Source organism: Leuciscus leuciscus, assembly GCF_965113295.1.
Source record: "Leuciscus leuciscus genome assembly, contig: SUPER_11_unloc_3, whole genome shotgun sequence".
Taxonomy (NCBI): Eukaryota; Metazoa; Chordata; class Actinopteri; order Cypriniformes; family Leuciscidae; genus Leuciscus; species Leuciscus leuciscus.
Genome location: NW_028118544.1, coordinates 448,596 through 462,500, shown reverse-complemented (window position 1 = coordinate 462,500; position 13,905 = coordinate 448,596). Strand labels below are relative to the sequence as shown.

The 13,905-nt window shown below is 40.4% G+C and overlaps 2 protein-coding genes across 2 annotated transcripts in view; one reads left to right on the top strand and one right to left on the bottom strand.

Annotated features, from left to right (window-relative positions):
- The window catches only part of LOC309510152 (NACHT, LRR and PYD domains-containing protein 12-like), a gene marked incomplete at its 3' end in the record, with an annotated part of 757,492 nt that overhangs the window by 338,180 nt on the left and 405,407 nt on the right, over nucleotides 1-13,905 (bottom strand). Inside the window, exon 11 of the mRNA XM_082191218.1 lies at nucleotides 1,169-1,339. Coding sequence (XP_082047344.1) covers nucleotides 1,169-1,339 — 171 coding nt within the window. The remainder of the gene's footprint in view (nucleotides 1-1,168; nucleotides 1,340-13,905) is intronic.
- LOC309510159 (zinc finger BED domain-containing protein 4-like) lies at nucleotides 6,482-8,888 on the top strand. Its single transcript, XM_082191228.1, has 2 exons — nucleotides 6,482-7,412; nucleotides 7,802-8,888. The coding sequence occupies exons 1-2, from the start codon at nucleotides 6,517-6,519 to the stop codon at nucleotides 8,301-8,303; spliced, it is 1,398 nt and encodes a 465-aa protein (XP_082047354.1). The 5' UTR covers nucleotides 6,482-6,516; the 3' UTR covers nucleotides 8,304-8,888.

The window sequence follows — 13,905 nt, the reverse complement described above, 5'->3', positions numbered from 1 at the left end:
AAGCTAATACAACAAACGTCACCAAGTGTCATCCCATTCAGATGAAGCAAAACAATTAAATTAAAAACGTGTTCGGTCATTTTTAAACCGAAGAGGATCAGAGAATGTCAACATTGAAAAGTGGAAGATTAATCAATTTATTAAAGAAATTTTAATTATTAGAAACCTTTTTGTCCCTGATATTATTATTTTTTTCTATTTCTTTTTCCTTTTTTATATTGTGCTCTGTTCTATAGGACATTTATTATAGTTTTGTTTTGCCTTATTGTAATGATATTTACTGCAATACAAAACTTTACTTCCGCATTCCTCGATTCCTATGGAAGTCTGTGGGTGTTGTAACTCTGTCAGTTCAAAAACACTGTTGTTTTAATATAACATTTATACTTTGTGTATTTGTGTAATGTTTTGTCTTGTTTGTGATGTGGAGTAATTATATATATATATATACTATATAGTACTGTGCAAAAGTCTTAGGCATGTTAATCATTTTTCTGTTTCTTCATGTAATCACAGACGGACTCGATGATGGTGAGATCAGATCATACCGGCTGTTGTCAGATTCCTTGTGCATACACAAATCTCACTGGATTATTACAATTAATGGCAAAAAGAATGTTTGGAAATCTAAACTGATATTTCCTACTGACACATTACAGCAAAATATATAAATAACTGACTTAAAACCATCTTTTGGGGGGGGGGTATTAACATGCCTAAGACTTTTGCACAGTACTGTATACACTGGGGAGAACATTTATGTTTTAGGATTAGCATGTTTAATCAAGCATTGGCTCACCTGTGATGTTCACTGATTTAACTGAATATTTATTTAAAGTGCATTTGGACTGAAGTAAGAATCACTTGTCATTTATTGTTTAACTGAGTGTCTATGAATCACACATAAAATACTGGTTTTGGTTTTCCTGGTCAAACTATAATTGTACAGAAAATGAGCTCTCAATGAAATGTATTCAAATGTCTCTCATCTGTGTTGTGTGGATGTGTAATTGTTTGGTTGGACTCCTTCTTCAGACCCGAAAACAAGCTAGAGTTTAACAAGCAAAGTTGGTGATCACTGAGTAAAAAAGTTAAAAACTATTAAATTACTAATAAAGAATATATTTACCAAGGACAAAATATGTGTTTATCAGAGAGTTCATCTTACCACAGTGTCTCCAGTTTACAGTGAGGATCCTCCAGTACAGCAGAGAGCAGATGAACTGAATCTCCTAGTTTATTCCCAGACAGATTCAGATATCTCAGGTGTGAGGGGTTTGATCTCAGAGCTGAAGCCAGAGCAGAACAACCTTCATCTGTGACTCCACAATTCCTCAACCTGTAGAGAACAATGACACACTCTTCACTCTCTCAGTTCAGATCAGATCAGTTTAACACAAGGGTCCGCAGCCGTACTGCAGGGGGTCCGTCAATTAATGCTTGATCACAAATAGTTTGTTAAATAAAAAAATGGTAAAAAACATCACAAAGTCAAATTTAAATATAAGCACTCTCAAGCGAATGCAAGATCATCCTCAGTTGATTCTGTAATAATATCATACTGGCAAACTCTCAAGTGTGTTTTTGTGTTTGAGCTCTGGAGAACGTCAAATGTTTTTACAGCGGTGAGAAACGTAGCCAATCACAGTCATGTTTGTTGGTCTATTGAACGCAGCCAATCAGAGGTGTTTCATTTTGTCAGAATCCACTCACCGAGATATAAAGGCCCTGTCCTAAATGGCACACCTCACTTTCAGTCTTGTAGACTTACAATGGCTTCTGCGTGCCCATTAAGTCCATAGGGTGTCCCATTTAGTAGTTTTAGGTTTCAGAAGGGTACTCACGAGCGCCCCTCTGCGGTCGATATGTGCTCTAAATGCGCACTGAAGCGAGCTCCACAGCAGACTTGTTCACGACAGTCAAAGCGGCGTTACGTCAGGAAAGTGCGGACTCAGAGGAAGACCGCGAGTGTTTAGGGTGCCGTTTGTGACAGGGCCAAACTCACAATTGCGTGACATAAATAGCAATTGCAAGAAAAAGTCCGAATTGCGAGTTTATACCTTGCAATTCTGAGGGGAAAAACAGTCAGAATTGTGAGATAAAAAGTCACTGTTTAACATGTTCAAACAAATAATGTAGCAAAATGATCATTCAAATGTTATTTTTCTTAATTGCATTTACACCCACAGTTAAGACACTTGCGATTGCATTTTCATTAAATGTCCCGCAATGAATGAAGCAAAATTCAATGTGCAAATTGAAAATGCATTCCGCCGTCAATCACTGCGTGAAGTTGGCCCCGCCCCCTCCCTCCCTGTCAATGACTGTGTGAAGTTGGCCCCGCCCCGCCCCCTCCCTCCCTGTCAATCACTGTGTGAAGTTGGCCCCGCCCCCTCCCTGTCAATCACTGTGTGAAGTTGGCCCCGCCCCCTCCCTCCCTGTCAATCACTGTGTGAAGAGAGAGAGATTTATTTATCCTTTCGGAAATTTGTTCTACACCATACAGCATCGGTTTCCAACAGGGGGGTCGCGGCCCACAAGGGGGCCTCACCGAGCTCTGTGGGGGGTCGCGTCATATTTTGAAAAGTTTTGAGCAATTTGCATTAAATAAAAGTCCTTAATTTTTTTTCTGTTCAAAATTTATATAATGAGCGAGTTCATCATGAATCCATTTTGCAGTGTTTTTGTCTTATCCTGAATCACTATGGTACACCTATAATAAGTGATTACATAGGGACTATTTTACCCTGGTTCGGATCGCTGCCGCTGCGGAGTAGCCCAGTACCTGCGTGACTCGTCATAGACGCACACAGAGAGAGAAGTAGTTCCGGCTACAATGTTCTTCCGAAAGACGCATTATTCTGTTAATAAACACAAGTTTATTATCACTCGCTATAGCGCCAAAAGCCTCAAAAATAAAGCCTCACATTGATAAAGCCTCACAAATAACATGCAAGTATTGAGGCCCCAGACAGAAGTCATTTAGTAATAGCCTATATTCATTCTTTTTTTACCTACACACAGGTGTGAAAACTGATATTTTTATTGCATTTAAAATAGGGCAAATTTATAGGCTACTCCTAGGCTTACATTTTTAAATTACAAAGGGCCTACTAATGTTTTTGTTATTGTATTTTCAATATTATAGGCTATTATTTGTGCATAAACATATCTGTTTATAGTAAACATACCGTTTGTTTGAAAACAACATATTTTGTCATCCTTGCTGCAAGCTTACAAGAGCGATAATATCATTAAATGTGAAGGGGGGCCCTAAAATATTTTCTTGGGTAAAAGGGGGTCTCAGACAAAAAAAGGTTGGCAACCCCTGCCATACAGTACGTCTGATACATTTATACATAAGACAACAAGACAGTTGACAAGACAGAATTCCAAACAAAATATACAACAACATTTCCCTCTCCCCAAACACCCCCACCCTACCACACCCACACCCATACACAACATCAGGACAGAAGACTCAAACCCCACTACACATAACTAGGATAATAAAGTGCAGTTGTGCATACTGTAACAGTCAAGCTGGAAAGAAAGTGCATGATGCTATTTAAAGTGCTGTCCTGCAGGTAAGTTCTTATTCATAAGTGTAATGTAGTTGGAATGAATGACTTACTGGCTCGATTAGTTTTGAAAGAGGGTAACCTAATCCTCCTCCCTGATGGCAACACCTCATATGCCTGGTGTAGGGGGTGTGACATATCTCTATTAATTGCTTGACCTTTCTTCAACACCCTTCTTTCACAGGTAATAGCCATACTGTCTAGTTTTTTCCCTGCAACCTTGCTAGCCAAGTTAACTATCTTGCTCAGTCTGTTTTTATTGGTCACTGACAAAGAGAAATACCAGGCAACACAACAAAAAAGTAGAATGCTCTCCACAAATGAGTGATAAAAAAGTAACATCATATCACTATCCACTCTAAATTGTCTTAGTCTCCGCATAAAATGCAGCCTCTGCAGCCCCTTTTTATAGTATAACTGTTCCATTGCAACTTATTATCTATTATTGTCCCTAAGTACTTGTACTCGGCTACAATCGCAACATCCTCTTCATTTATAACCAAACACTGATGGGGCTGGCTCCCAATTCTGTAATCTATTATTATTTCCTTTGTTTTCTTTATATTTAGATGAAGATAGCTGGACCTACACCAATCTGCAAATTGATCCACCCAGGCCCTGTAGTTGGTCTCATCACTATTCTGTATTAACCCCACTATTGCTGTATCATCTGCAAATTTTATTGTAAGATGCTCAGGTGTATTACTTCTACACTCATTAGTGTAAAGAGTGAACAATACTGGTGAGATGACACTGCCCTGTGGGGATCCTGTATTGGTCATAATCGGGGAGGACACAGCCTCATTTACCCTAACACACTGTGTTCTCTCCGTCAGAAAGGACTCAACCCACCTTATAATGTTAGGATTTACCCCTAACTGCCCCAGCCTCTCCATCATAATGTGGGGCCTGATGGTGTTGAAGGCGGAGGAAAAATCTATAAAAAGAACCCGGACATATCGTTTGGGCTTATCCAGATGGCAATAGATATTATGGAGCATATACAGAAGGGCATCATCTGTGCTCCGCTTGTTTCTATAGGCAAACTGTAAAGGGTCGATATTACATTGCACATCATTTAGAATATGTCTCAGAACAATTCTCTCTAGGCTCTTCACCACGATTGATGTTAGGGCAACTGGACGATAATCATTTAAATCAGCTGGTCTTGCTACCTTAGGTACTGGTACTATGAGCGAGGACCTCCAGGCTTTAGGAATGTAATGTGTATCTAATGACTTTTGAAAAAGCTGGCAGAAAATGAGGCTAAGTTGTTCACTACACATTTGCAAAACCCTACCACTTATTTGATCTGGGCCTGGTGCTTTTTTAGAATCAATTTTATCAAAAACTCTACGCACCTCATCCGCTGTAATAGTTGGAGGAGTACCATACTGTAACTGCTGTCTAATGGCATCACGCTCCAGGAGAAAGTCTGATGTTTCGAACCGTGCATAAAAACCATTCAGTTCATTTGCAAATGCTTGATCATCTCCATTTGCATCTATGTGCCTTTTCTTCTCTTCCTTCCCTATCATTGTATACATCCCTTGCCATGCATGTTTCAGGTTATTCCCCCTCATTTTCACCTCAATCTGCCGTTTATATTTCTGTTTACAGTCATTTGTTATCTGTCTAATCTCCTTCTGAATTGCTTTCATTTTAAGCCTGTCTCCCTGCTCAAAAGCTCTCCTTTTCCTGTGCAGTGCAACTTTTAATTCTTTATTTACCCAGGGTTTGTCATTTGGAAATACCCTAAAAGTTTTTTCTGGGATTATACAGTCCACACAGAACCGAATATAGTCAGTCACCACTAAAGTCAACTCTTCCAAATTCTTACTAGTGTGCACGAAAATGTCCCACACAGTACAATCAAAACAGCCTCGAAGGCGTTCAACAGACTCATTAGTCCACTGTTTAACTGTCTTTATCTCCGGTTTGCTGGTCTTGAGCTTTTGTTTATACTGAGGGACAAGCTGGATTGCATTGTGATCCGAGTCTCCGAGGGGTGGTTTTGCATAGCCCTTATAAGCGTCTTTAATATTCCCAAAGCATAGATCGAGTGTTTTATCCCTCCTTGTCGGGCATTCGACGTATTGATAGTAATTGGGCAATACGCTTTTGATTGAGCATCCATTAAAGGGTTAGTTCACCCAAAAATGAAAATTCTGTCAGTAATTACTCACCCTCATGTTGTTCCAACCGCGTAAGACCTTCGTTCATCTTCGGAACACAAATTAAGATATTTTTGATGAAATCTGAGAGCTGATCACTTCTCGGTAGGCTGCTAGGTGGCCCAAACTTGCTGGCCCAGAAAAGTTATTAAAGAGATCGTTAATATAGTCCAAGTGACTACAGTTAGGGATGGCCCGATACCGATACTGGTATCGGGTATCGGGTCGATACCGTCCTCATATACTCGTACTCATAAAAATGAGCCGATACCACGCACCGATACCACGTACATTTTTTTTTTAAACGAAACTGGCCGCCGCGAGCCGCCGCTTTGTCTAGGTAAACTGAGGAACGTAAAATGTCGGCGGTTTGGGCTCATTTCAAGATAAGGGAGGATGACAGCAGCAAGGCAGACTGTAAGTTATGTTCAGCTAAAGTGTCGAGAGGAGGAAAAGAAAGTACATCGTTTAACACCAGCAATCTCATTAAACATCTGAAGACGCATCATAGCGCTGAATACACACAGTTTAGTCAAGCTAAACAAGCAAATCAGCAGCCAACATTGACACAGGTTTTACAGAAGCGCGAGAAGATGTCAGGAGATAATCCACGGGCACTAAAAATAACAGAGGGAATTGCATACTTTATTGCACTTGATGACCAGCCATTGTCGGCTGTAGAAAATATAGGATTTCGACATCATCTTGGCATACTGGAGCCGCGATACGAAATTCCGAGTCGCCATCACATTACAACCGCTATGCTACCGAAAGTGTTTCATGACGTGAAAAAGCACGTCAGTGGACTGTTGCGTGACGTTTCGGCCGTCAGTTTTACAACAGATATTTGGTCAAGCAGTGTCTGCCCAATGTCTCTGCTCAGTTTAACTGTACAGTGGATTGATGACAACTTTTCTCTTCGCCATGCCACCTTGCAAGCAAAGCCGTTTCGGGGTTCGCACACCAGCAAAGCCATAGCAGACGCGTTTGATGGGATGCTTCAGACCTGGTGCATTCCGAAAACCTCTGTCCACGTCGTGCTACGAGACAACGCTAGAAATATGATTAAGGGCATGAATGATGCTGGACTCCCCAGCTTACCTTGTGCCGCTCACACTCTCCAGCTGGTGGTCCACGAAGGACTTTTGTCTCAGAGAAGTGTTGCTGATGCATTGGCTATTGGACGCAAAATCGTTGGCCATTTCAAACATTCTCCTCTAGCCTACTCCTGCCTCGAAGACATTCAGTTAGAGATCGGTCAGCCTGCAAAACGTCTACAGCAGGACGTACAGACCCGCTGGAACAGTACATTTTACATGATCCAGTCTCTGATTGAGCAGAAACGGGCTCTAGGAGTTTTTGTGTCCGAACATGAACTTCCTGATAATCTTACGGCTCACCAGTGGGCACTGCTGGAGAAGGTTGTAACTGTTCTGGGTCCGTTTGAGGAGTTAACACGAAAAGTTAGCTCTTCTGAAGCTATGGCAGCAGATGTGATTCCTGCTGTCACTGTACTGCAGCGGTTTCTGTCTAGAGAGACCGACGATGACCATGGCATCAAAACTATGAAAGGGACTTTAGCTGCAGCTGTCAGGAGGCGATTTTCTGATGTGGAAGAACAACCCCTCTACAGCATCGCTACTCTACTCGACCCCAGGTAGGTGTGTGTGCGTGTCTGTGTGTGTCTGTCTGTCTGTCTGCGTGCGTGTGTGTGTTTGTATCTGTGTGCGTGTCTGTCTGTGTGCGTCTGTGTCTGTCTGTGTGTGTCTCTGTCTGTCTGTCTGTCTGTCTGTCTGTGTGTGTGTGTGTGTGTGTGTGTGTGTGTGTGTGTGTGTGTGTGTGTGTGTGTGTGTGTGTGTATCTGTGTCTGTGTGCGTGTGTGTGTTTATGTGCGTGTGTGTGCTAGATAGTGAGTTCAAAGTTGCCTATGTATTGCTGAAAAGTACATTTTAGTATTTAATTTTCATTTAATAAATTATTTGATTAGGCTATGTTATTTTAATAAATATGTATTGTCAGATGCCTAATTTTCTCCCTCTGTTATAGGTATAAAAATCTTTTTTTCTCTAACACCAACACTGCTGCAAATGCCAAGGAGATGCTGATGCGTGAGCTGTTGAGGTCGTCTGGAGAAGAGGAGAATCATGACCTGCACGAACCTCCTGCCAGAAAACCACGCAGGGACCAGGCAAGCAGCAGCCTGGACAGTATATTTGATGAAATAGCAGATGAGCAAGCACCAGTCTCTCTAAACAGAGCTCAAGTAGGTTCTACTGCACAATTAGAGACATACCTAGGGGAGACCACAATTTCTCGAGAAGACAAACCACTACAATACTGGGCAGTTAACAAAGTGCGGTTCCCTACTCTGGCCAAAATGGCATCCAGATACCTCTCAGCACCATGCAGTAGTGTTGACAGTGAAAGGCTGTTCAGCTCAGTGTCACATATTGTGAATGAAGACAGAAACAGAATCACAGCTGATCATGCAGAGATGATTTTGTTCATCAAAAAGAACCTGCCTCTCATTCTCCCAAAAAGTACCTAAGCTAGTTCAGATCACATTGCTTACTGAAATGTTTGTTTAATTGAAACAAGGGTACTGTCACTGTGCCACATAGTTTAATTGTTGTTTCATTTAAATATGCAGTAGTTTAATTGAGACTTGCAATTGTTACATTGATGTTTTGTTTAATTGAAATATGTAAATGTTTAATTGAGACTACACAACAGTTACATTGAAATTTAGTTAAATTGAAAGCTGGAGACGCTGTCAAATATTAGAGTTGACAGTTTTGACTGTACAATATGTTTTATTTATATTTTGTCAGTTGTGAAGACAGTGCCAGCATTGAGGCTTTTTGTTTACACAGAAATATATATAATTTATTTTTGATTTGAAATTGCCTACATTTATTATTTTAATCATTATTTATTTTAGACTTGTTAAAACAAGCAGAGAAAATAAAAACAGTCTTCTTACCTGTGTTCTAAAATAATCTTCTGTCTTCTTTTCTGGGAGCCTGTAGTTACTTTTGCGGTAGAAATATCGGTATCGGTACTCGGTATCGGCAAGTACACAAATTCAAATACTCGTACTCGTATCGGTTTGGAAAAAAATGGTATCGGGCCATCCCTAACTACAGTGGCTCAATATATCAAGCGACGAGAATACTTTTTGTGTGCAAAAACAAACAAAAATAACGACTTTATTCCACTATTCATTTCCTTCTCTCTGGGCCACTAGTTGGTTCGCGTAGTGTTTTTGCGCTGCACGTCTGTGTTACACGTCACCACGTAGGCTCAACTATTGGCCGACGCTGGTCATGTGTGTGACGCGCAGCGCAAAAACACTACGCGAACCAACTAGTCCAATAGTGAGCCTACGTGGTGACGTGTAACACAGACGCGCTGCGCAAAAACACTTATGAGGCCCAGAGAAAAGGAAATGAATAGTGGAATAAAGTCGTTATTTTTGTTTGTTTTTGCGCACAAAAAGTATTCTCGTCGCTTGATATATTGAGCCACTGTAGTCACGTGGACTATATTAACGATCTCTTTAATAACTTTTCTGGGCCAGCAAGTTTGGGCCACCTAGCAGCCTACGGAGAAGTTATCAGCTCTCAGATTTCATCAAAAATATCTTAATTTGTGTTCCGAAGATGAACGAAGGTCTTACACGGTTGGAACAACATGAGGGTGAGTAATTACTAACAGAATTTTCATTTTTGGGTGAACTAACCCTTTAAAGTCTCCGAGCACAAACTTCGGTGCATCAGGTGCCATGTTTTCTAGTTTAGCCATTGTGTCGTATATCCTATTTGCCGCGACCTTAGTATTAGCGCGGGGATGAATATATACCACAGTGACAAACACCTGACCAAATTCCCTAGGTAGATAGTAAGGTCTTACCGACAGCGACAATAGCTCAATATCCTCCGAGCAATGGGAGTCTCTTACTGTGTGGTTTTTACACCATCGCTCATTTATATAAACACACACCCCCCCTCCCATTCTTTTGCCGGTTACCTGTGCATCACGGTCCAGTCTAATCGGGTCGCTAAACCCTGTGATCCTGAGTGTTGAGTTATCAGTCGTGTCTTTAAGCCATGTTTCCGTGAAGCACAACAGACAACTTTCCCGATACTCTGAGAGGTACCTCACAGCGTTCCGTAGCTCCGTAAGTTGCTTCACCAAGGAGCGGTTGTTAGCCAGGATGACCGTAGGTAGAGGTGGCTTGCTCCCCCGTGCGCGAACTCTACGCCGTACGCCTCCTCGCCGGCCTCTTTTCCTCGGTGATGTGGATGTCCGTGTACACTCATCTGGCAGATCGACTGGAAAGTTTCCGCTATGCAGATCCCTTAGTTGCCAGAGTTGATCCCGGGTATAATGTAAAATCCCATATGTTGTGGCGGCGGCCGATGCATAGCTTCCCCGACTCAGTGAAAGGACTGTTAACAGCAACAGGTGAATCGCCAGGACGATAGACAAAAACTGCTTAACAAAACGCATCTTGACTTTGTTGGCTCGCTTCTGACTTAACAACCAAACTTTCAAAGCGTGTAGTTCGAGGTTTATGTGATGAAAAACGCTTACATATAACCAGAGAATGTCTAATATAAAGAGAATTGGCACTATCTGCTTACTTCCGGGTTCTGGACTGGTTGCAGTAACACGTCTCTATCCATGCGAGGGCGCTCGCGGGCGAGTGCAGAATGAATGGAGGTCTATGGCGAAATACCCCCTCAAAACCCACTTTTCTCAGGATATAATTTTTTTTCTAGTAATTTAAATGTTGTATTCGAAAGGGGGGGCTAAGATAATACACTCAGCTGAAAATTGCATTTTTAAGTTCACTTATCTGCTCTAAAAAAGCGTTCAAAAATGTGATGACGTCATTCATTAGCAGAATGCTAGCTTGTTCCGGCCAACAACGGCCCAACCTGTAAGAAATCGAAAGGACATAAGTACTGGTTCATTCAACTTTCGACCTATAACCTATGTTGAACTTGCAAAACCTACAATAAAATCTGAGATTTCTCAACGGCAATCGGGTGAAAGAGACACATTTAGCCATCTAGCCCCATTGACTCCCATTCAATCTGCACTCGCCCACGATCACCCCCAGTGGAATTCTAATGGTACTGCAACCAAAATCAATACAATGGGGCTAAATGGGGAGTGCCAAGGCTCTCCGTAGACGGGCTCTGATATAACCCATAAAACAAACAAACATTTCAGACGTGCTGTAGGCACTCGTCGCCACAGTGCAGCGCCGGAAGTGAAGTTGGCCCCGCCCCATCTAAGCGTTCTAACCTGTGTAGTAGTAGTACTGATAAATAGTAATAAGTAATTATTGATGAATAATTATTTACATAAATGTGATGCTTAAGTTATCCTAGTTTCTCTCTACAAAATAGTTCATTTTACAACATTTTAAATCACATGATTTTAAACCTAAATTTGATGGATTAATAGCATGTGGTCACCGCAAGTTTTTTTTTTATTTTTTATACGTGTATACAGAACATTTTAAAATTAAGCCATTTTATTTTATTCAGGTCATATTTGCTGTTGAGTGGAAGCAAAAATTAGTCAAGTAATTGTCTCTGTAATGTTAATCCTAAAGCTACAATAAAATATGGTCTGTAAACAACTTAACATACCAGTACACATTCAAGGGAAAATGCAAAAATAATAAGTAATAAGTAAATAATAATAAGTAACTTTCTGGTTCCCGTAGTGACCGCTCACGTGGTGTTTGCATACTTTACCACAGCTGAAGTGAAATAAATTCAATATTTGCCAAATAATACACAGATGTTTCAGAGACATTTTCATTCAATACTTTATGTACTGCTTCATACAGCGTCTGTTTGAACAAGAATAAAGTTCAACATAAACTTCTATCAATGAAGTGGAGTCTACGTTTTTTAATCAGTTTTAATTTGATAAATATGACACAATATAACATCGCAACTACATGAAAAGAGTGTTTACTGTTATAAAAAAACCTGATTTGTGAGCTTTAGAGGAACTAAAGGTGTTCGAATAAACACGAAACACACGTGATCGTTGTCATGCGGTGAATCCGGCCAATCGTGGAACAGCTGTGTCGTTATCAGAGCTCGTGCAGCCGCTCTTGAGAAGCTGCGCTGGCTGAGTTCTCCGGCTACTCTCGAATCGCTCTCGCGGTACTTTGATGGCATATGTCACAGTCACATGGCGTCGGCACTTTATCAAGTCGGACAAAATTTCTAACCGGCATGCACTGCTTCAAGTCAGCCGCCGATCGGTCTGCGCAGACCTGCATGAAGTCGAACAAGCCTCGTGTGAAGTTGGCCCCGTCCCCTCCCCCCCTGTCAATCACTGCGTGAAGTTGGCCCCGCCCCCTCCCACCCTGTCAATCACTGTGTGAAGTTGGCCCCCCCGGTGATGTCATCATCTATAAGTCCTCCTGGGAAGTCGTGTTTACGACGGCAGTGCGTTCAAGTCACTTTCGTCAGAATAAGATGGCGGTGTACTTTCTCTTAATTAATTACATATAAATACAGCAAGATTCTTAAACTAGTTCTAGAAAATGAAGAACAAAGAAATGTGCATCCGGTGTACTTTGTTTTTTTATATTTTTCATAAATTTATGAAGCCACTGCAAACTTAAAATATGTTAAAATATGTATTCAATTTACATATTAAAACTAGTGTATGAAATGGCAAATGTAAATAATATAATATAATTTTAATTTTGCACCAAACGTTGCACAAATGTAATGGAAAACGTAAATTTAAATACAGAAATGCATTGCCATTTTACATATTACATTTCAAATTGAATATTGCTACCCATATGCTTCCATAGAACGCAAAACAATGATGATGATGCATAATAACGCCAGCGTTGTGGATACACTTACCCAAAACCCTCCATAACTTTTCCATTAATTTCACATTTTATTTGTATAGCGCTTTTCACAATACATATTGTTTCAAAGCAGTTTTACAGAAAATGCACATCTACATTACAATTTAGAGTGATCTGTTATCAGAGGTGACTGTGTCCAAGTTATGTATTTCAGAAATTTACATATACAAATCACACAGTTAACTAATAATGTATTAATTTTATTTACTTTATAACTGGCACTTATTTGGAAAAAAATTGTTGAATGGCAAATAAATAAATGACGGACTTTTATTATGTAAGCTTTATTTTACACCTCAACCGACAAGGGAATTTAGTCATATTTATAGTGTTAATATTAATTTGCGAGTCCACAAACTCATTCTCTTAAATGGCTTGGGTCTGCAGAGCATTCACAGCGTACAGTATACGGACTGAATGCCCCTGACCTGAAGCTTTTATATCAAGACCATTTTCATGTTTATCATTTATTTCTATTATTTGCGTTGCCTTATAACTTCATGCTTGCAGTTTAACACATATGTGTTTATTACCACAACAGTAAATAAGTGTCTTTAGAAATGTTATAATATATATTATAATGAAAAAGACTAATAAAATTGTCTCTTCATATTAAATGGATAACAATATATGTCTGGACACTTGAAAAATGTGTAATAATGGGGCCTATAAAACTTAAACATTTAATGATTTATAAGCATTTCACATATTTCTACACTAATTATACAAAACTATTCTGCCAGTGCACCATACTGTACAAATGAACTAGATCAATGTTCATTCTTGTCTGAAACTTTGGAGGAGACAAATATGAAACCACCAGTATGAAGGGCCGTATAGGAAACAATTATTGAAAAGCCTCAACACTAGTGAAACAAAAAACATTGATCAACCTTGGTGAAATTCATTCATACGCATTACTGAAATAAGAAGAGATTTCGGTAGTTGATGATGGCTAATTTCCCTTGAAAAGGAAGTTGTGTGTCCGCACTTCTGTTTAATTTGGCGCGTCTCACAAACTCTTTTAAGCAATGTCTGTTAGTTGTAACGAGTTGTATGGGAAGCCAAACACACCAACAGTGGGACGAAACGGAGCGGTGTTACAGAGCTCGTGCCGTGCTGACATCATCGGTGCGGCTCAATGGACCGAACTGTGTGACCGACTCGACATCGCAGGGAGGACGTGTTTGCTAGCGAAACCGAATGGACAGAGCAAACTAATCTCACC